Consider the following 24,694-nt stretch of genomic DNA (forward strand, 5'->3'; position numbering starts at 1 on the left):
TACAATGGCAAATTTATTGAAAAACAAAATTCATTTTACAAATTCACAATGCTTTATCAATTTGAAATGAATGCTGCATTTCCAAAAAGCACAACCTCTAACTTTTGTTTCTTTTGTACCAGCAATTTACAAAAAAAAAAAGAGAAAGAAAAAAAAAAACAACAAAAAACCCCCAAAAACCCAAACCCCACCCCAAAAAAACCCCCACAGTTCCCCCAAATCCCAGCCCACCCCCCCGACAATTTTGAAATAAACATGTAACAGAATGTAAGTTTTATAATTAGAAAATGGCAGTTTATAGACCTTCCCCAGTTCCAAATGTGCAGTAGTGCTTCATGATCCTTGAGGGGTTGGAAGGTCAAATATAATTGGAGGGTTGGTTGGTTGAAAGCTGACTGTACACGTTGAAGCATTGATGTACGTTGTGTAACCGTCTGTCATAATGCCATAACCTGCAGGGAGAATGTGTCACACTTATTGTAATATAAACAAACGATACTGCCCGTGGGCAGCTGCACTGAAAACCTGTTCTGGGATCAATGCTTTGGAATAAAATTAGATTAATCCCCTCAAAATGATACAAGCTCTTGAAAGCTACCACAAAGGCTTGATTGGAAAAAATACAGTGTACTGTATTTGAAGTAAGAACTGATGCTTTTACGTGCAAACTTCCTTCCCCCACGGAAAATCTTCTCTTGCAACTGGATACAGCAGAAACAGAGACAAAACCACACATGTACTTTTTCTAATTACTTAATTAGTGAGCTGTAGTTTGCATGCCTATAATGTCTGTCATAAGAAAAAGACCAATCAGGAGCAAAATATTTAGAAGTAACTTTGATTTCATCTCTAAAAACTCCTCTTTGGGCAATGAATCGAACCCGGTAAGCTTTCCCCATGCTAGCCCTTATCATCCAGTTCCCCACCACAGGACTGCCAAGCCAGTGCTCACGCTGGCTTGTGAAACCTCAGAAACTCATTATTAGGTTAAAAATATGCACACATACATATTTACTTTATTTATATATGTGTGTGTGTGTGTGTGTGTTATCTACCAGTGAAAAACACGACTAAGGAAAGGTATCTCCTGCTATAAACACAACAGAGCACTGGAGGTCAGTGGACAACCCCTAGCTTAAGCAGAAAATAGAGGTGAAGGTTAAATAGATGACTTCTTTTCATCACGAAGGGATCTTGATAACTCCTTCACAAATAAAAAAAGCAAGAAGCAGCAAATATTAATCAGAGGTTTTTCAGTATGCCAAGGACTTGACTCCTCAGTAACACTATGGCATCATTTTCAGGACGCTGAAGACTGTTGTCAACCTTCTACACATCTGGCCAGCAATGCTCTTGTTCACAGCGCGCCAGAGGAACCAGCAGCAATGCTCTTTCTCTGCTGGCCTCTATCTTCTCCCCCACTTACCGCACAGGAATAGGACATAACAGAGAGTTGTGCACTCCAGTACTTTTGGGCCAGTGGAGCAAACTATAGCGACCCATGAATTGAGTCGCACCTGAGCCTTCATTCAGCAAATGTGATGTGAGAAAACAAATGATAACAGAAGTACAGAGATACTGAGAAGGCAGAAGCTCTCCTCTTACAGACATTCCCTCAATGATAAGGAGACAGGGGCTCCAGTTCCACCAGTGCAAAAGGTGAGGGAAAGCTTTGCCATTGTTTTCAGCTGACATCAACAGAAAGCTAATAAAGAAGCTAGAAAAAAATCTAGGAAGAATATGGCACCAAATGTACTTTAAAACAAAACAAAACAAAAAACAAACACAAAAAAAACCAAAACAAAAAAAAACCCCACCCCAGAGTTTCACAGAGGAAGAGAACTTCCCATCACTAACCCACGGGGGAAAAATGTTTTTCTTTTAAACCATTATGATACAGTACAGATCACCGCTGTCTGAAAGCTAAGATAAATACAGCTACCCACAGTGTCTATCAGAAAGAATAATCACTTCAGAATTGCTGCACTGTCCGCCTCTATTACTTTATTTATTTAGACTGGCAATTTTGATTTAGATCATCTCATGGTGGGAAAAACCTTTTTTGAGGTTGTTCTTGCTTATCAACCAGGAAAAAAACCTGCATCACCAAAACGGGTGTATAGCCTCTGCTGATTTAATGGAATGTGGTGCATGTTCATCTCAGCTGGAGCTGGATGAGAATTAATGCTCTTAAGACTTGGCTATTTCTTTCTGTACTGAAACAAGCCGTTCTCATGTCTTCTGCGTAAGTACTAAACGGGATTTTAACTTTTTTGTTATTATTCTTGTAAGAATGTATTTGAACGTGAACTTTTAATATGTGCTACCACCTTTCCTATCAGATTTAAAGGTAAGGTGCTGCACGTGGTTCCTCAGTGCTTTCTCATAATAATGATCTCGTACATACCTTCCTCTCCCATTACTTAACACTACTACAACTAGACGTTTCATCATCCAATGTGCCGACAAAGGCTGTACACAATTTACGTGTTTTAGCTGGAAGTCTTGCTGTATTCACTTATTCTTAATATGCAAGGATTAATATTTATACAAAATATCCAATCGGCTCCTAGGTGCATTAAAAGACTGCTATTCATGCCACTATACTTAAGGTCATGTCAATATTTCCATTATAAACTCGTTATTTACAGATACCAGGCACAAAACTCATTGCATGAAGTCATAAGGGCTTCAGAAAAACCAACAACACTAGTTGAGAAAGCTGTCCTTTTTTTATTTTTCTTTTATGAAATCCTCCAAATCTTTAAGCCTATGGAGAACCTAATTAGAGTCAATGCAGAAACCTCCAGGGGGGACAATATAAAGTATTTCATGTGTAATTTTGAGTTCTAGGGTCACATAGTCTTACACTCTCTCAGGCAGAAATCCTAGTGTTTGTCTCTCGGCCACATGAAAGCTACAAAATTGTATTAAATATTTAAGTATCTCCAAAATGGATTTAATCTCTCAGTCTCTTCCACTGCCACAAACAGAGGTTATTGTTTCTGAAGCTTCATACTCTGCCTGATCTGGTACTGGCAGTGGGGAAATATCTCTTCTCAAATATGAGACTGCTGGAAGGTAACATGCACAGTACAAACTGTATTACAGGATGGTTTTAGAAATGTACGCAAAGTGAGTTCTGGCAACCTCTCTTCCTGATGTCTGACTCAAGATGCCCTCCTTTTCGATCTTCCTTATACACTGAGGGAGGTGAGGTGATACAGTAAGTTGTCTTTGATTTTCTTTTCTTTTTTTGCACCTTTCTTGGCTCCTGTGCTTGGAATAATGGGGATAATTTTCATTTTGGCTTGCAAGTGTGGGGAATCTCATCTGTTTCTCTAACCAAGTTTGTCAAAATTTGAATTGCTTTCAAATAACCTGTATAGAACTACCTTTGCACAGTGAAAGATGTAGGTGGCTAAATGTAGCACACGTTCCTGAAACAGTCTGTTTTAATTCTGGCATAAATTTACGAAGTGCTGTGCATGCAATCGCTCCCCTCAATTCCCTACCTACTTTAGTCCAATATGCCATTATCCATCCTTTGCAATACACCACTGAACCACACTTCTTTGAAACCCGCCTGAGATTGAAGAGAGGACTAGCACTGCTCCTTACCTTCATGAATCCCACCAAAGACATGGAGTTTGGGCCTTACTCGCCTCTGCACCGTGTTCAACAGTTCCACACAACCCACTCTCTGCAGCTCCTTTGGAACCCAGTCTCGAAAACCTGAAGGCAAAATGCAATCAATACTATTAATTTTCTCTATTCAGGTAAGGTTTCACGTAGTCTTTCAGGAAGTCATAATTCACGGAAGGTTTATTACATTACCTGTAGTCGTAACCTCTCCATTAAAGCACACAATGGCTTTTAAGAAATGTTTCAGTGTCACTTTGTCTTCTTTAAGATTTCCTCCCTCCATCTGCATTAATATTTTTCTGGATGTGATTTTTTTTTTAAACTATAGGTTTGAACTCATCTTCCACCTTGAAACACTGGGACATTTATTCCCGGCACTGCTGCAGATTTTTCTTCCCTTTCCCCTGGCTCTTACAGCAGACAGCTTCCCAAGCCAGCTAGGTGGTTACCCCAGAAACAAAATACCTCTGAAAGATGAGCTCATCTATGACCCGATACCTCTGCCACCCCGAAGATTTACAATACGGCCTCCTGCAACTTCCAGAGGACCACGGTCTGCAAATGTCAGGTTACTTCTGAGTCCCCAGTCACCAACAACAAGCAGTGTAGCAAAATAGCTTCTAACAAGCAAGTGCTAATTGACTACGTTGCCACTCAGTCCTATGGATAATATGGGAAGATGTACAAAACTTGACCTCAGTTATTACAGCACTCTGCTGCCTGGACTAACACTGATAGGGATCAGCAGGGCAAGAAGCATAAGGAGGAGTAAAAAGGAAACCAGGAGCCACATCCAACTGTAGCACCGTTATACTAACTTTAAAGTAATTACACCCTGTGCCAAGTTTATCCCAGGTAGTAAAAACATGTTGTGACATGAACTTGACTGAATTTTGGAGAGAACAAAGAGTCCAGTTACAGCTCTAACTCCCCTTAATATTTACGTAATTTAAAAAGCAGCATTTTGTCAATATTATCGTGCAGGCTGAGACTTAGACCCCTTCCTTTTAGGCACAGTACTAACACATAATCTGTGTCTGTAGTTAAAATATGGTGCCAACCTTTTGAAATTGAACTTCATGACCTCCATCAAAATCAAAATTTAAGTACGCTTATTCAATTAAAGCACTCATTATTGTCTCCAGCATCACAGTATTTCTACATGAATCCAATTCAGAGCAGATGGATTAGCAACCCATTTAAAACAGCACCCAGGAAACATTCTAAACACGCTTGTGGGGTTTTTTGCTTCTTTGGGAAAATAAACAGATTAAAAGAGTGCTATTCAAAGCCTTGGGTTTCAATATCCGGTGCGCTCCACTGTCAGTGGATGGTGCATCGCTGCTTTATCAAAGCAGCACGCTGGTAGCTCTAGTAAGATTAAAGAGAATTTGCAGATCACCTTACAACATTCTCTAAGTAGTATTAAAAGAGTAACCAGGATATAAAAGGAGCAGAAATTATATTACCGGTCAAAAAACTTTCCAGACTTTTTTTTTCCTTAGCTCTGCTTAGATTGCTGACTCTTAATTGTGGTACAAAACATAAGCATGCATTAATTCCTGGCTCCACGTTCACTGAGAAGCTCTATGAGAGCACTGAGCCAGCCTGGAAGCAATTAAATGCTGTTTTATAATGGCACCCTGCAATTCTCGTAAGGTTTTTTTTTTTTACATTCACTACCATCTCAAAAGTCAGTGACTTCACATGATCATGTGGTGATCTGACCACTTGGATTTCAAGGGCTTACTAAAACCCTGACAAAATCACAGTCTACTAAGGATAATGGTAGTGAAGAAGAGGCTGACATACTTTCTTATCCTGGTAAGCCATATTTATAAAAGGCAGATGCTCAGCTGTAAAACCAACTGAAATATTTAAAATATGGTACTAGACTGCTTGCCACGTGTGTCTTAAAGAAAAGCAGTAAACAATACGCGATAGTGTCTTGTGGGGTACGGGACAGGGAAAAAAAGTGGGCATTTTCAAATGTGGGCTTTAATGACTTTAGATATGCCAAAACTGAGTACTCCTACCTCTGCTGAATGATCATCTTAAGTGTCTTTTCGAGACCACCAGAACTTAGTTTAGAACTTAGAATTAAAATGGGGATCAGTGAATTACTCATATTTACAAGGCAGGCAAAATTTAACTAAGTGAAAAACTTTAACTCCTTAATGAAAAAAAAAATTATGCATTCATAGACTTGTGCTATTAATTAAGCCAATTAATATCTTTAAAACTACTGTTACATATTCTACGTTTACAAGGATGTTATCAAGGAGAATATGTGACTACATACTCCTGAACTCTTGACTGCATACTCTAAAACCTTAAGGAAACATGTCATTGTAGTGGAAAAATGTTTTAAAAGTTTTAGTCAATCTCTGAAAATCATATGGGATTCGAAACTGTTTGTCAGAGATGAATACTGTTCTTAAATAAAATGTCAAACTATAATGGCTATGGAGTCAGATATTTGATCTTCCCTAGCTTGATTTTAACAAAAAATTTAGTTTTTATTAAGAAAACACCTGGAAGCTCAACAGATCTGCTAAGCCTAGTCATCACTTCACACTTCTTCCAAAAACGCTTTTTAATTCATAGTTTTGAGTCAGGATGTGATTACAGTATAGCTTATAGCATTATTATTTTTGCTTATTTTGAAAGTAAAATTCTCATACAAAAAAATCACACGCAGCTTTTGTTGCACTTACCAAGGGGAGGTCCGTGTGTCATTAGTATATCAATTCCCTCAGGAATAAGGTTCCACTTGTCTAGCAAAGACTGACCTCTGGGTAGGTTAAAGCCCCATCCATTAAACCACGGTGTCCTTTGGGGGAAAATAAGATGAACTGCATCAGTGTAAAATTAAAATCTCTTCCCTTCTCCAATTTTTCTGAATTAAAACAAATTTCTGTGCTTCAGAGGTTACTGGCAGACAGCCTTTTTAAAGGGGATGCCTCTAAAACAAACTGGTTCAAATACATACATGCACTGATCTATACATTTGAATTTGTATTAATATCCTATGCTCTTTTTGTACTTGAAGAGTATTCAGCCCTGGGGGCATTTACTCACTAGAGTGAAAGGGAAAAAAGTTAAAATAACACAGCCTAAATCTAAAACTTTTTTCCCAAAGTTTGGGGATGTTCATACGTAAAAACTCCTTCCTTATGTTACCCACCAAACCAAGCAAAAATCCAACAGTTCTTTGGAGGCAAGAGTCAGCTTCCCACAGCACAGGGCAGCCAGTGCTCAACAGGAAGGCTGTACGATGCGGCTGTTATACGCACCGTCTGTACTACAGTATTTCGCTAAACTCAAACTTGCTCCTTTTAGCACTTCTAATACCCCAACATTGTCACATAACTTGGCTTTGAACTCCTGAGCCTCCTCAAGAGGTCTTGATCGCAAAACGTTTAGCCTCACAGTGACTTTTTCAATAGATCTTATAATTTAGAATTCATTTAGCATTTCTTAAGGAAAACAGAGATCCTCAGTCTCCACCATCATAGCATAGCACTGTTCTGAGACATTGGTTTATCCATCAACCCAGGCACGTAGTAACGAAAAGCAGACCTTCCAGGAGTACTTTTTCAATGTGTAACAGCCAAATTGAATCATTTTGATGCAGGTATATTACAATAAAGCCTTTCCTTATCATGTAGGTACACAGAGCAATTGTTCTGAAGAGATACTATAATATTGACACCTGTTACTAATGACTTTTTATACAGCTGTTAGTATTGTACTAATTTTAAGAGTTTTCATCCATGTGTGTGTTTCCTAGAGCTCAGGCAACAGATTTAGACCAGGGTGCCTCATTTTCAGTTAGGATCCTCCTGTCCTAGCCCCAGTCATTTGGGGTCATCTTTCTGAGAGTCCAAGCGGCTCCTGCAGTCTTCTGTGTACTGCAGTTCTGAAAATAAAAAATAAAAGGGGGGGGGGGGGGGGGCAGGACCAACCACTGACCAACCTTAAAGAAAACCATACCTGTTAAACAGAGATCATTAAGAGTCCTACATCATTTCATTATGTAATCTGCCTCCTGCACCCTCTAAATTATGCATTTTTCAGCCTCAAATATGTGTTTAAGTGGAATTTTCCTGCTGAGATTACTTCTCTAATTTTTATTTTTTTTGTAATGGAAGTGTTTTGTTTTCCAGAGACAGTCATTTGACCAATGAAGACTATACCCAGTTAGATGTATGGTCGGAATTCCTGTCAGTCGGCAGTATGGGACAACAGCAGGTACTGCTAATGCAGGAGCAGGAAGGTCACTGGTGCCTTAGTAACAAATAATAGATGTATCCCATGTAGTCCTACTGAACTAATACTTATACTACACACACACAGGAACTCGTTCAACCTAGCAGACTTGCTGGATGAACGCTAACAAAAGATAGGAAAATTAGATGGCAGTTAAACATTTTATGTGAGCTATGGGTTCCTCATGTGCACAGCAATGAGACTTCACCTCTCACTGCTGGCTTACTCTGCACCCACTGAAACACTTAAAGGGGTTCATATGTTGTAAAGTAAGGTCAGCACACTTCACAGGAGGTTTGTATGTAACAATTCAAACCGAAGCATGTGTCTTAGCTTCAACTAAATCACAAGTGTTTCTGCTTTTCCATGATTGACCTTTCTGAAACACATATCTAAATTTCCTTTCCTACAATGCTCCTAGGTTTTAACGTATCAAGATTATTGTAACGTTCAGGGCTGCAGTTAAAAGTTAAAATACGGTTTGGCTAAACATTCAGCTGCTTAAAAAAACCAAACACACAGCGCAGAGGTTGAACTTTTCACTGTCAATTAATGATTCTTTCCCCACTTGCATTTCTCCTGCAGATAATACTGTAGTTACTACACCATAGTTAAACCTGAAATGTGAAACCACATCTGTGATCTCTCTGGAGCTCTTTGGAGGCTACAGCCACAGAAAAACCTGCACTTGTCTGCTGGTTTTTTTATTTTATTTTCTTCTGAAGCACTGGGGGAGGAGGAGGAGGGGAACCCAAACTCCAATATATTCTTCATTCACCAGCCTCTGTAATTAGCTGTGACTAACAGGCACCACATGGGAATCCACTTGTAAGAAAACTTTTCAGAAACCTTCCCCATTATGCAGCATGTGGACAAAAAAGATGGTCAAGTACTTCTTTAATACAATAAATATTTTCGTACGAAATGAATAAATCAGGGAGAAGAGAGGGCATGACTGGAAGAACACCTGGATTACAGATTTAGGTTTCAGACATTTAAAACATGACCCTGTACTGCATATTCAATGAGAATACTGTGCCCCGACTAGGCAAACCGAGAGTCACTGAGGAGGTTCAAGCCTTGCCAGAAAGCCAAGAGGAAAGAGGACGTGTTCAGAACAACACCAGTAAGACAAAACAGCTTTATGGCACAGATTCAGGTTTAGATGAGATCACAAGGAAGGTCATCCGATGTTTGCACTACGCTGTGTTGCAGTGCAGACAAAATGGAGTTGATGTGCTGTGAATCCCCTGAGAGGGCTGATGAATAGCTGTTTACCGCCAGCAAACTTTAAATGTGTGCAGGAAAGACAAAGCCTGAACTGTAGGTAGGTAGCATCCTATCAAGGGATATCAGATCGGGATATTTCACTCCTACTAGTGCCCTGTTTTGCATAGATAAGAGTTAAATAGAGTTGCTCTCAACTTCTAAATAATTTAGAGGAAAAAAAAATGTGCATGTAGTTACGTGCCTTCTGCAACATCTTCTTGAGCTGACTACTTACTGGGAGAAACCACCTCATATGTAGGAAGAAGTGTCTATAATAGACTTTGGCTGCACCCACCTGTGGTAAGTTGCAATCAGATGCAAATAATTAGTACAGGCTTCTTAGTCATTGGTAACCATATTTAAGATCTGACGTATTTTTCTTTCCTATGAAGTACTAAGTAAAAGATTTCAGTTGCCTCCTAAAAACATTAATAGTATACTTCATTTTTAAGTAGCTGGCAAGAAAAGAAAGCAATCAGCTGTTGAGTAATGCCACAAGGGAGGCACAGATGCAAAAACCACAGGGATTAGTAATGAGAGATTACAAATGATTTTGCCATTTTACGTTTGACGGACCAGAACACTTCCTCGTACCCGATCCCCGGCATGACGCGGGTCCCGCTTGCCCAGCGTGTCCAGGAGAACCTAACTGAGCCTCTGCTCGTCAGAACCACACCACGCTTCACAGCATCCTTCACATGCCATCAAACCGTCATGGTAATTCTTGATCCCAGGCTCACCTGACAGCTTGGCTCTCCCCTGACTGCAAAGCTTCCTTATCATCTAGGGGTAGCAGTTATGCTGGCACCAGATGTGACACGGGGAATATCCTCATGAAAGACAGACACCTGGCCCATCGTTACTCTCTTCAGTTTTCATTTCTACACAGGAATCCCCACAGATCCCCCTCCACTGGCATTTTGCAAGTTACATTTTCTGCAATTAGAAGAATGCTTATGCAGTAGGCTGTATATTATCCTCACACCTTGTGCTGCAAGAGACACAGACATCACTTGACATGACACCAAGAAGGAGGGGACCTTAAGCTTCTCAACAAGACTCACCCTCCTTTTGCAGGTGCGTTGGGAGAACCCCCTGACAAGACACACAAATCCATCTGCTTTTAACAGCAGAGAGCTGCCTCTTCAGCAGGTGATCAGATCTCCCTTCTCCCAAGTAACTTTGTATGGTTTTACTATTTTACTATTACATTAAAACAAACAAACAAGAGCACAGTGATGGAGCATTATTTTATGACACAAAATCACAACCGTTCCTTGGTGTGTACACCTCAGAAGCAACACTGTCACACAGGGCAACAGGAGACACAAGGCCACGGCCAAGTTCATCCAGGTGATACAGGAATTTCAACTCCTTCTGGAACTTTAACATTTTTAAAGGATGGTATCTCCTACTACCTACTTTCATCTCTTTTCTGGCTCATGAATTTAATTACCTGATCCTCAGAGTTCAACAACTCAAAAGGTAAATGTACAATGAGACCTAGATTCTACCAGTAAATCCATTTATTTCAATAGTTACTTCTAAACAGGATTAGAAAAAATAAATTATCTCATGGGTTTTTAATCCCGTGTATTCATTCATTTTTAAGGCTACCCAGTCTTTTAGGAAAGCTTCAATTTTATCGGTAATCCAATGAGTAAAGCGCACAGGAGGCAAAAATCTCAGTCTGTTTCCTTCCCCAGGACAACAGCCACGGGGGTGGCTAAAAGGCATCGCAGCAGGAAGCACTTCTACACGACTAATAACAATAAGGAAACACTCTTTATTTTTGTCAGCATTCAGATTGAACACACAGACCCAGCTCACGAGGGAGAGAAGACAGTTCCATTAGCAGAACAAAAATGGTGGGAGAGGACACTGATGTGCACTCCTAGACTTGCGAAAGCTGCAGCAGTGCAGCGGACTAGGAGAGAATAAACTGCAAAAGAGATTAAAAAAAAAAGTGGCCTGTGTGCACAGAAAAGCAAAGCCTTTCAATCCTCCTCCCTCCGCTCCGAACGCCGCGCACAAATGTTTGCCAGGGCAGTGCCGCACACACGTGCCCGTCTCCATTCAGTCAATGGACAGAGCGTGCCTAGCGGGAGTACACAAAAAGGGATTGTGGCGTGGGGCAGGGAGAAGGGGAAGGAGAGTGTGTGTAATCATGGAAACAAAAGGCTGAGTAGGACAAGTGCACAATGTGTTAAGGAAGCACATTTTACAAGATAAGAGCTTCTATAAAGGCTCTGAAACTTGCCTTCAGTGCTACAAAAGCATTCTTTTGCTTAAGCTCTTTCTTATAGTGAATATTCAAATGCTTTTTCATAATGTAACAACAACCAGGAAATCTTAAAGGCTAAATGATTTCCTAAATGTGCTCAATATATGTAATGTTGTGCTATCAGCAAAAGGCACAGTCTGGTGGCTCAAGCTGTATTTCATTCCCGCTAGCATTCACCTGCTGTGCCTCAGTGCCCCATTTAGAAAGTGAGGACAATAATGCACAACCAAAGGGGTCTGGTTCCTTGGGATTTTGCTTACCCTGCACCTTAAAACAGCTGAAGCTCTCACGAAAGTGGGTTACCAGTACTGTGACCATGTTAGCCATGTTACTGTATGTATCTCCATATTGCTGACCCGCACAGAACTCAGGAAGGCTCTAAAACATAGTTCTGCTATTTTCACAATGTTACAAAAACCTGAAGCCTCAACAGCTGCTAGCAGATTTTTTTTGGTAGGTTTTCTCTCTCTTTCAACTCACATACTACAACCTCCAAACAGTTGCTGGTTGTCTAAATGACAAAACATTGGAGAAACACAACCCCCACACATCCACCGTGTTTGGAGGGAAAGAGCCCACACAGTGTCTTTTCTCTACAAAGCAGTCCTCCACAATGGAAAGTCGCAGCAACCACCTCATCACCCCAAGCCAGCGTGACCTGGCATACTCCTCGCACCAAGCTGTTCTCCATTTCTACCTCAGACTGTACAAACTGGTCAACGGAGGTGTTAACTTAGGCTCCTGACAGACAGAGACCCGTGCTTGGATCTCTGAGTGCTAAGAAAGAAAAAGCTAGGACCTCAACTGCTGCCATTCAGCACGCTGCATGGATGTGCTGATCTGGACCAGATTACCGCCTAAAACAGGGACATCACAGAGGTAAGTACAGCTTTAGCTGTCCATGCGGCTGGAAAATGGTACGTGAAAAGAACTCCCTTGTGCATCTTGCAGGTCTTCCCTCTCCCACTCTCTGTGCGTCCCTGCCTTTGCTGCTTCCAGGCTGTCCCAACTTTTACTGACAGGTAACTGAGCTCTGCTCCCCAAATCTAAATCCTACTGCCTCTGTGGATACCTTTCAGTGTTTGGTTTCTCTGATGGTCCATACCAACCAATGTCATCTTCTATCCTGTGCCCTGAATGGTTAGTGATGCGTTTTGGAGAACATGAAACATCTGCTCAGTTCACATGTTTTGTATTAGCAATACCAGAGCACCACAGACCGTATTTAAGGCCACAACTCCTCTTCTGTGGGGAAGACATATTTAAAAATGAAAGAAAGAAAACAGAAGGAAGTTGTGTAAAGAAACACAGAAAAACACACCAGGGCGTAAGAAACTTGAGGCCAAAGGAGCAGACAGGCAGGAGGTTAAAATGGCAGCAATGTCACGGAGGATCACGAGACAGGGAAGACAGGAGGACGCAGAGCACAGGGCTCCCTGAGGATGGGGGAAAGGACAGACAATGAAGCAGACGAGGGGACGACACCAGGAATCCAGTGGATACTGGAAAGGAGAGGAAGGGAGTAGATGAATTTTTAAAGTTTATGACTCCAACAACCTTTGCTTAAGTATCTGAACTGCTCATCAAAGAGGAAATTTCCTCCAAATCTTCTGAGGTTTTCCAATCCCTAACTGTATTGCAATTATTTTATTTAGGGCTTTACTTAATGAGATCTGGGAGATATTTTAATATCCCAAAAATCAGAAAATAATTCAAACTTGACTCAAGGGCTAATTTCATTCTACTTTTAAACAAGGCCTACTAATAGAAGCAAGTATTAGACCTTGCAATATTTCTATGCTGCATATGGTTGAGGATGGCTTGAAAGATAGACCTGGTCTAAGCCAGCACCAGCCTCAGCTGGGTCCATACAGTAGAGTACACAGTGTTTCCCTGCATGGCAATGGGAGTGCTGTGGCAGCACCTCAGGCCTACAAAGTACTATGCTGGACTAATTTGCAGAACCTCTTCTCGTTCCACAGTGGGCACATTCTCCCCTTCATTCCCATACTGCATCCCTCTGCAGGGTACATGCACCCTTGAAGTGTAAAAGGATGCTGCAGGATTGAGAAGAGTTTGAACTCCTCAAATTGTTATGGTAGAATTTTGTGGTCTTTGTAGAAATGTAGACAATCATAGAATATCTACCTAGAGGAAGGAGTTCTTTGGCCCAGGACCTCACCACAACATAAACCGAATGTCCGCTCTGAGGGACAGGCCACGGGGGAGAGGAAAGAAAAGGAAAAAAAGCAACTGGCTGAAATTTGGATTCAATTTTGCTCAACAACTGTGCATGTTATAGAATGATGCTTGGATGCCTGGTTTCTTCTAGTAAACATGATTATAATACACTAGTTGTACTACACCTTAAATTGATTTTCCACATGCCTCTTATTATCCACACAGGAAATGCAAATTGACAAAGCTTCCACCCCAGGTAGATCTGGAAGAGGGTTTTATTGGTAGCCCTGTTTCTGCAATGACAACATAAATTGAAGTACAGCAAAAGCAAAAGGGAAGTAAAGACCTCTCCAACACACGTGTATTTGTGCTTATTTTTTGATTCACCTGGGGAGAGTGTGTGCCTGTGACATGTAGAAAAGCAAAATCTGTACAGATATAACTGCATCCTGTAGCTTGAGTTGAATACTTTATATATTTATAAAAGTAGCATTTGGAAAATATGAACTGAAGTTGGCTACCTCTAAAAGAAGCAAGCTACATTTCAGCAAATTGTGAAACAAATGTTGCCAGGTATAAGGTAGTATAACAAATAAAAACACTCAAAAGTAGTTATGCCTGCCTGCCCTATTGGTAAATTGGTTCTTGTTCCTAAGAAACAGCCTCTAGAAACGTCATGTTTTTGAATGCTACTTAAAACAGAATTCTTTAGCATCGCTGGAGAGCCTCTGTAGTTCCTGAAAGGCTACGCTGGTCAGAGAACAACGTGATTGCTTATTCATTAATAAATGCCAAAGCCAGAAACCAGAGGAATTCCAGATACGTGTTTTTATGTAGTGTTTCAGCACCTTTACGTAACTTTACATCTACACCCTTTACTGCTCTTAATATATGGAACTTAATGACACCAACATGAAAGGCGAGTCTTCCCCCAGAGGATTAGTTTTGGCCAAGAGCCGCCAGGCCAATGTCCCAGCTGAACCGCTGCCCAGAGGGGCCACAGCCCCGCCGCACACCCGTCATAAGGCCTTGTACCAGCTCCAGCAGGCCCTATCTATTTGAGTCCTGACCAACAAATGAGGGAGGACACTAGATGACGTCACTACTTCTCTAAGCCATGGCGCCAAACCCAGCCGCAGATGATGGAGGAAAAAGCAATAGCTGGGCTGCCTGAAAGTAACTTCTCTCAGTCTTTTGTTCTCTGGAGATAATCCTCTGAACACAAGAGACTTGCCGTTCTATGCTTACAGGAATACCCACTAGATATCACATCTAGGTTTTGAGCCACCTTAGGAACAAAACCCATCACCGGTACTCTTAATCTCTCACAGTAAAATTGTGGTTTGTACACACCTAAAAAGGACCCCGACTGATCAAGTCTCTCAAACGGTGGGCTTCCATCAGAGCCAAATTTAGCTCCTGTTTTTGCATTGCTTTAGAGCTTTCCACATAACCCACTCCCATGCTCTAGCACATGGAATCAAGAAGAAAAGATACTGATCTTTGTGCCCTTATGTTCAGGATGTCTGGGTTGCCCTTGCTTTTCCTGATCTGATTTCCAGAGTTAACAAACCGGTTTGTTGTTTCTGAAAAGTAAAAAAAAACCAAAGAAACCCACTAACCACAAACCTGCATCACAATCACAGGAATTCCAAAGCTTTCAAAAACTCTTTTCAGGTACCTTACAAGTAATAATTAATTTAGCCTCAGAACAGTCTAGATAGAGCGCTGTTTATAGAGGTACTGTGTAGAACTAGACTGACTACACAAAGAATAAATTTGCCAGAATATATGCCTAAGTGACTTGCTTAAAGAGAATCAGATGGTAGAGACAGAATGCCGCCCTCCATGATTTTCACTATTAGTCTTTAACAATAAGTCAATTGTCCTTATCTACTCCAACGATTTAAAATCAGACACTGAGATTGCTTATTGCCAGATGGTGCTGTTTATCTATAAATACCATCACTATTTTTATTTATGTTTTCCTCAAAATGCTGCTTAGGATTCTTCAAGAAACTGAAACTTTACAGAATGCCTGGTAGGAAAACCAAACGAGGTTCACATGTATTAGTCTTTGATGCACACATAGCCCACAATATTTAATTGTAGGAACTTGTAACATAATCTTCTGAAAATTTACAGAAAAGAATGGGAACAGTTAGTTATAATTAGGCCACAGGATGCTCCCAGCATTTCTTGTTTGTTTGAAGCCTGTGCTACCTTCCGTTTCAGCTTATTCTTGAAGCGGGACGTCAAGTCGCCTGCCCTCGCTAACCAGATGAAAACAGGCAAAACAAAGAGTCTCCAGTGTCACAATACATGCTTATTTGGCATTTAGGTACAGTATAAAGTATCATAGCTGGACTTTAAGCAATAATACTCGTTTACTATTTAATTATAAGTTAAGATACACAGGTTTGCTTCATTTTCTTCATTTATTACAGCCTTTGCTTTGTGCAGAAATTTAACATCTGGCCTACTCAAAATTTCACCTTTACTGAAAACTGTGATCCTACTTTGGAGTCTGCAAGAAGGGCAAGTGAGCAACTCCTGTCCAATCTTCATCCAAAAACACTGCTACTTAATTTGTCAAATTCTGTCAAACAAGAAACTAAAAAAAAAAAAAAAAAAAAAAAAAAAAAAAAAAGCCGTCTAGGGAAAGGGTTGATCATGGATCTGCAAATGCATATCACACCTCCTCCTTAGCTCACGAAACCTCAGGAGACTTGTATGCAAAGTTCACACGTCCAAATCCTATACCTGATATTACCTGTATTCTTATACATATATATATATGTATAAGAATATATGTATACCTATATATATGTATATATACATTTATCTCCTGTTGCTCTGCCTGTGACACGGAGTCCAACGTATAACTTTAAGAAATGGCACAATGTACTCCCAAACCAATGAAAACTCCAACTCCTGTGGCACTCGAGCATGACCTTAGTAATATAAGCTAACATTTTCAGGTTATTACCTGGAGGAGCTGTCTTATGTATGAGCCAATTTAGCAAATCAATTAAAGTAACACAGTTACGTGATCAACAGATGAACACAAAGAAAAAAATGACAGGAGACACTGAGAAAAAACACCTATGAGGGTCATAAAAGAAGCAGAAGCTGCTTAAAAGACTGCAGAGAGCATTCAGCATCACAGAGGTAAAAGGAGCATTATTTTAATTGAAAAGGCTCTGTTTAAGCACGGGTCACTCGCTTTTGTTGGTTTCAAGATCATTAGACAAGGAGCTCAGATTACATGCAGGTCAATTTACACATTTAATTTTAGGCTCACCCACCTTCATATTGTCCCTTCAAAGAGGTTTGTGGGAGATGCAGATTACCACAGACTGAATGACAGTTAATTTGATTCTTCTGGTGAAAAAAAACCTAACATGAAAACTTTAATTAGAAACCAACGTAGTAGAATTTTTACCTCTGTATCAGTGACTCCACCTGATGAACAAAATGCTATTCATGCTCTTTCCAGTTCTCACCTTGATGGAGAAAGGATTTTGACCCCCACATCTCTCCAAGGCAACGTGCAACACCTAATTCCCCTCAAGAGATTGTTAATGGAACATAATTAAGTGCAAGCAAGCAGCAGCAAAAAAAAGATGTAGGGAAGATGTCTTTCTCATCGACCACCAGTCGAAACTCCGCATTTTATGAAAATCCTGAGCTGCCTCCTAGTTGGATTGCAATGTAGTTCCAAAACCTCTGCGTAGCCAGCTGACCAAACTGCTTCTCCTGGAAACGTAAAGCACCGGCCCCAGTCAGGGCCACAGCCCAGTGAGCAACATGCTGGCTCGATCAGGTGTTTCTGGTGCTATGAATGCCGTGCTGTAGGTTCACAATTACATATTCATCCCTTGGGATCACATACACTGGTATTTTGAAAAAATACACTTCCAAAGGAAAGTTGTGAGCTCCTATTCCAAGTTCTCACCTGAAGTAAGTTTTTTACTGATTAGTGACAAGCCTATGAACTAGTGGTTTCTTATAGAAAGGCAGACTGACATTTAAATAGAGTGGCCCTAGAATAATGGCTTTATATTAGTATTTTATGGGAGGCTGAATAACCACAGAGTTAACATACTGTATTTTCTGGCAATAAAAAACCTGTTGGAAACAAAAGGTCATTTTATTTGATAATGTAAACGAATTAGATTTGTATTGTATGGTCAAGAGAGTAAAGGAAAGATTAATTCTTAGAGGAGAAGTCAATATATCAGGATGGTTAGGATTGGTTTGGTTTTAATTCTTTAACCATGTTGTAAAGCCTGCGGTTCATAACCCACAGCCCTATATTGCTGTACACTGTGCGTTTTAATACAGGCCCTGGACTTCAGTCTGATCTGATAAAAATCTGAAACTTGCAGTAGGCCATTATGTGGGCAAACTATTCATTTTATATTCACCTCCTTGTCGTGTCAGTGCAGAGGTCATCTAAAGAGGGGGCCTAATTAATCAAACTGTCAGAGCCAATGAGGAGGAGCATGTTAATAGGACTTTTATTTCACCCAGGAAAGCAGTGGTCTGACAGGAACCAGAAAATATGGCCTTGATGTTGCTGTTTATTAGCAATGCTGAGATCAGTGGTAATAGGTGCCAAGCAGCCTATGTTTGATAAAGCGCTGAATGTCAAGAACCTGCACCAACTAGAAATTAGACTGACAAGAGGCAAGAATCTCAGCATATTGATAGCTACCGGAGGGCAGGTACGGGTTGGATGTGATCACAAAACCAGAACCTGCACAGGACACGTTCTCATTTCTTCAAAAGTAAAGCAAAAAACCCCAACCAACCCCCAAACCACTTCCCCGCCCCCAAATACCAAAACCCACCAGCTACTTTCCTGCACTTAAAGGTGAGGCTTTGCTATATTTAACTCTTATTTGGCACATATAGGCAAACACAGGGGCACTAGCACAGAAAAGCCCTAAATTTGGTGCAACAGTGCCGAACTTAAAGGATTGCCTTTATGGGATCCCATGGCATAAGGCCAGCACATCGGCGCGGCCCTACATCTCTGTTATCCCTTGAGAGAACTGGCAGGATTGTAAATGGTCTAAGACTAGTTTAACAGCTGAGACCAACTGATCCAGATCAATGCAGAGGCTGCACCAGGTGAAGCAAGCATGGCACAGGTAGCAGTTAGGCCTGTGCACCTCTTGCCCGTGTTAGATCAGGCACTCGACGAGTTAAACTGTGGCCCCACAAAACACAATGATAATGCTAAAATAAATGCAGTGAAGATTTAATTTCTTACCCAAAGCCTTTCCACAAAATTGATGTTCTTAACACAAAGTGCATGCCCATAGTAAAGAAGAAAACAAGCATATCTAAAAGGGAGTGAGTGGGAGATATAAGAGATGCTCACAGTTTTTGAAGGGCACTGGACTCATTTTAGCAGCAGCCACGGCATTTGCTGTGTGGGTGATATATGTAAAATTTTAAATTAATTATTTTAGTAATGCACCCCTACGTGATTTCTCAGTCTGCAATGTATCTTACACTTCAGGCCATGGTAGGCTTCATAATTAACTACTTTCTGAAGCCATTTTAATTAATTTTTTCCCCCCAACACCATTATTTCCAAATGAATAGAGAGCTAACATTAAATAGCCTTTTCAACAGAGAGCTGCAGAAATCTACTCTTGTAGGACAAAGCACTCAGAATCACACCCCTAGCAATGCCCTCAGGAAGGTTTAAGCAGAGAATGTAGCGGCCGAAAGGAAATGTGCTGCCCAAGGGGAACCTTCGCACCAACGGGGCATCCAAGTCCCTGGCTAAGCCGAAATCTTGCTTGGTTGAAGAGGAAAGCTGTTGTGTTTATGGCTGCTGCCATGGATCCAAATATCCTCATCCTGAATGATGATCTTTTTTTTTTTCCTTCCCTGAGAATACTCCATTGTCTAGATCTTCCTCTTAAAGCCAGCAATACTAAAATTGGAATCAAATGATGCAGAACTGAGTTCTGAGGCTCTCCCTCGGGTGAGTCAGCCTCCCAGGCAGCCGCGCTCCATCCCGGGGCTCGCAGCAGGCTGTCGGGAAGGCGGGAGCCCCGGGCAGTCCTGCCTGCTGCGCTGTGGATAGCTGTCCCTCACGAGCGGACTAGCACAATTCAATCTACAAAGACTAGACACTTGCAGGAAGATGTTTATGTGTTACCCATCTTGACCGGAGGTTAGATCGCTGAGCACTACAGTGTACAACATTATTTTCTTTGGCGGCAAAACCACTTGGAAAACTTTCTGCCTCTCTCCTGAGCCTTCCCTGCTCCTCCATGCCACAGGCACTGCTCTCTTGTGGTGGTACTGGTGAGACTGAGACGGGGTCATTGACATCACCCGTGTTTAAAAAAAACCTGGAAGATCTTTTCAATTCTTTGGTTTTAGAGGGTTCCAGTCTTCAACAGCACAAATAAGGGACTGAAGAACGGTAGCACTGGGCTCAGGACTGGTTCTTCAGGGCAGGAACTACTACTCTGATGGCAAAACTCGCTTTAAAGCTTTACCACCAAACCACAGCTTTAAAGATAACAATGCACCCCTACCGTAAAAGAAACATAACAAGAATAATTAAGACGCTCCTCCCTTCCTAATCCTCTGCTGTTGTCCTTTCGAACGGTTACAATTATATTTATTTCCCCTTGCAGTTTCATACTTTCTAATTTAAATAAAATAAGGCACACCTCCTATACCTCACAGGAAATATGTCAGATTGAAAATAAATACAGAATGCTAAAATGTGGTCCAAATGACTACCTTTTGGAGCTTTACATGGCTGTTTTCACACCTACAAGAAATAAACGTTGGTGGGTAAAATCTTAATGATTATGAGCCTCATTTTTACATTTCTCAGTGGCAGCAGTGTTAAAAACATGTATTAAAGTCATATTCACCATTAGCATATGAAATATCACAAAAATTTGGAATTTCGTTAAGTGAATATCTTTTTTTAAAAGTATTGAAAAGAGTTTTTCTGCCATTAACAATGTACTACTTAGCCATTAATGTAGTACTTTATTAGCATTAGGGTTTTATTACCTAGATTGTACTATTAGTTTATTGGGGGAAGGGTGGGGGGGTTGTGCTGAATTTTTTTATGATGGCACACCTTCATTTACTATCATTGTGTAGTCAAGAGTATGACCAAGCAACTGTTTCTTCAAAGGCTTTGTAAAAGTGTATTCTTTAAATTGCTTGCCTAACTTCACGGAGATGTTGCTCTTATTTTGAAACAAAGTAAAATCTGCACGTTAATCCCAATGACATTGCTATAGGAACCTTATTTACAATATGATAAAAAAAATGGTCCTTTCTTACAGCCTCATTAAATCTAAGCCTCATTTAACTACTAGGACATTTTTACAATGGGTTTACTGACATACTATGATAAATGTCTGTATAACATCCTTCAACAATAGCCCCGGCTATAGCCATAACCACAATGTGTATAAACACTGCATCAGTTTTAACAATGCGCTGTCCTGAATAGTAGGAAGTGAAGTAACACTAAACACATTTTTACTAACCCCCACATCTCCAAACCTGTGGTTTGGTTGAGGTTTTTTCATTGGTTTCTGTTTTGTTTGGGGGGGGCTGCTTTGTTTTGTCTTCGCAGTGGGAAAAGAAACATTCCCCTTAAAATTATGAATATCAAGATGCTAAACTTTCTAAATATTACAGGATCCCTTTGAAATTTTGACCTAGGCAGAAAGGTTTCCTGAAATTTGATTATTTAGAGATAAAAGGGTTGGCAGCAGGATGAAAGCAGCCCTACCCTTTTTTTCCATGTCAGAGAAATGAATGGAATGGCTTATGAATACACGTAACTCACCCATTCAGGAGCCACGCTGGTGCCTATTTGTCCTGAAATATCAGTGTTAAGTTACTGTGCAAAGCAAAATAAATGTTAGCCAGCATGAACTCGATCCACAAGAACAATGAGGGCTACAACAAGGTTTTTAGAGACTTAACAAACTTTTCAAACTTCAAGGTAATGCAGGGAATTAAGAGATATTTCTCTGGGAATCATGCCTTCAAAACACCTTTATAAACGGTTAGCCATTGTAACTTACTCTTGCAAGGAACAGAGACTAGGAATACCAGAATTGCATGACAAACTAAAACTGAACAGGCTCAACTGCTTTCCTGTTCATGGCTGGCCTCTGATTTAATTTCACATCAAATGATATCGCAAAGCTGGACATGGTAAACCTACAGTATTTTCACTGGAGACTAGGCTCTGACATTTTGTCTAAATGAAATTTCCCAGTTGTCCCAAGCACTTTTTATCTTATTTCCATGCTAGCAGTTTGAAATGTCACTATGTGTTGCCACAATGACAGATGAGCAAAGGCACAAGAAAGCAACAGAGCTGGTTTCTCCAATGAACCATGCCTGGCAAATGTGAAAATTTACTTTTGCCCCTGGCTCCTGGTCCATTCCCAGGTATTAACGGTAACAGAGGTAAGCTCTGCAATGTGACTTGATGCAGGCTGAAATATAGAGCAGTGGCTAAGAAAGCTTGGTATGTATGTATATACGTACATACACACAGACATTATTAAAGAACACCACTAAGGGCCACATCTTGCAAATATTTTTTACTTTACTACCACAGGTTATCTCACTAAGGCTAGTGAGAGACTGACAGCAATAAACCCCCTGTAATACAGAAGATTGAGCCATGTGGCCATAATACATATTTTATGTGTATTAACAGACTGAGGCTTGGATGGTATCAATGAAAAAATACATAAAGAAAACATCCTTCAGAAAACTTTTGTGTACAAGATGATGCCTCCTGCTCGCTGGGGTTTCAGAATCTGCAAAGACTTCCTTTCAGTGACAGTGGGGAGAAGACGATGGTAACATTTATCATTACCCTAACTGATGTATTTCTAGTAACTCCAATGAATTGTTTTAAGGACAACTTCAGGATCAAACTCTGAACTTGGGTTTCTCTTTTCTAAATCTCTTTTTCTTGCTGTAATGAAGTAATAATCTTCTGCCTTTAAAAGGCAACTTCTTTATATAGGCTTGCTCACGTCATACAGCTGGTAACCACTACAAGAAAAATAGATGGCTTTACATTACCAATTAACACGAAATATTGCTTACTCTCTCTCTCTCTCTCTCTTCCGTTTGAGTAACTGCTCACTCTGAATAGCACTCCTGTTTACCTCACCTCAATGAGATGGAAGACTGGCCACTCACAGCAATGACTCTTTCTGAGCAATGCTAAAAAAGGAGCAGTGAGCATTTGTATGCAGCAACCTCCACCTAGAAACATCCAGCACCCGTATCAATGTGTGTGAAATGCTGGTCTCATTGAAGTCAACGTTCAAAATTTCACCCATGATGTATTTTTCAATAAGTCATCTCTCACTGTTCTGCTCTTTGATATTGCTTTGCTTCTGAGAGCACAGAAGATATGAAAAGGTGCATTTCTATTAGCAACATCCACGTTAAAACTTCACATTCTACCCTCTTTATAAGGCCCTGCTGCCACCCACTCGCTAATACGAGCTGTTATTCAGCCTTCACCTTTCTTCATCCTCAGGAGAAATCATTTTGACTATCACAATACCTTCTGTGTAAGAAAACCAGAGGTCATTATGGTCTCGCTTATAAGCATTAGGAAACGAACTTTTGAGTAGTAGAGGTAGGGTAAAAATAGGGTTCTGCACCACATTTTGGCTAGATTCCCCTGAAGATGTAAATCTGTACAACTATTTCTTTAACAGTACACAACTGAGGCCCCAAATGATCAGAATCTTCCATGACTGAGATATACCATATTTTGGGGATATATTTTCAGAGCCCAATAGCGGGATGCATCTAAAACCTTCCTCTTCCAGGGATGCAGATTACCTGCATCCAGGAGACCCACAGCCCCAGCCATTGCCTCAGCTTCCCATGCCTTTGCTACAGCTGGGAGAAAAAAGGGGGAAGGGAAGGAGAAAATTGTGGATGGTGACTTCAGTTTATTCATCAAAACATACAAGTCTTTATCAAACCTTGTTCATCAAATGTTAGAGTAGTTCAACTTCTGCCTGTAAATATGAATTTTTAAAAGGGAGAGCAGTATTTAACTTTCTGTTTCAATGTCTAATTGCTTAATTGCAACTTGTATTCAGATAGATGAATTAGCCAAGTGTTTACAATACAAGCTATCATCAGGAATGAGTTTTCCACAATGCTTAACATTTTTCAGTGTCTAAATCACTGTCACAATTTCCTTACTGAAGTAAGTCTATCCCTGCTGTAGTTTTATTTCTTACATTGCATCAGGAACAAACATGACCTGTTATTATCAGGTACAGTGAATGCAAGTCTATTAATACTGGAGTCCTTGTCAGCTAAATTTATTCACTCAAAAGTCAAATGTTTGGTACGAGCTAGTTTGCTGGGCTCCTTTATAGGCAATGGAGAGAGTCAAGCCCTTGCAAAGGGTAATTCAACTAGTCCACAGGCTGATGTTTAAAGCAGCTGGGATGGATTCCAGGTGCTGCTTTCTATCCCCTTTAACTGAAAAGGGAGCTGAGGAACTCTTGCTTAGCTTCAACTCTCAGCTTTTAAATACAAAAAACCCCATCAAACCTCCAAACCTGAAAAAACAACAAAAAATTTACTATACCCTAAGGAACATCATGCATTATATAAAATAAAGCATCTGCAAAAACATGGTGAGAAAGGTGTTTGTTCACATGAGTGCGCCTGTATATATACAGCATATAAAAGCTGATACCTAAAAAAATATATATACCAACTTCTGACAATATTGAAAACCCTTCAGCATGTCTCTTCTTTGAAAGTGTGCAATGCTTATAAGAAGGCAACTGTGATACTGCTTTTAAGCTATTTTAGTAAGGGCCCTTGACAAGCTTCACATAAAATATTCAGCATTGATGCTTTCAGGTCCACACAATTTAACTTAAAAAGCTCTCCGTTTTCAGCCCACATTATAAATAGCGTTATTATAAAGGTGGTGTGTGGATTAGATGCTTTCTTTCCCTTATC

At 40.4% G+C, this 24,694-nt stretch overlaps 1 protein-coding gene across 3 annotated transcripts in view; it reads right to left on the reverse strand.

Moving 5' to 3' along the window:
• Positions 1 to 245: 245 nt before the first annotated feature.
• Positions 246 to 24,694, reverse strand: part of MPPED2 (metallophosphoesterase domain containing 2) — a 110,950-nt gene continuing 86,501 nt past the window's right edge. For all 3 annotated transcript variants that reach the window (XM_087746726.1, XM_087746724.1, XM_087746725.1), the window contains exons 5-7: positions 6,363 to 6,478; positions 3,622 to 3,735; positions 246 to 452 (exon numbers count right to left, since the gene is read on the reverse strand). In XM_087746726.1, coding sequence (XP_087602852.1) covers positions 334 to 452; positions 3,622 to 3,735; positions 6,363 to 6,478 — 349 coding nt within the window. In that variant the 3' untranslated portion in view covers positions 246 to 333. The remainder of the gene's footprint in view (positions 453 to 3,621; positions 3,736 to 6,362; positions 6,479 to 24,694) is intronic.

Source organism: Nipponia nippon, unplaced genomic scaffold (genome assembly GCF_047370975.1).
Source record: "Nipponia nippon isolate SJK-2023a ecotype South Korea unplaced genomic scaffold, ASM4737097v1 scaffold_10, whole genome shotgun sequence".
Taxonomy (NCBI): domain Eukaryota; kingdom Metazoa; phylum Chordata; class Aves; order Pelecaniformes; family Threskiornithidae; genus Nipponia; species Nipponia nippon.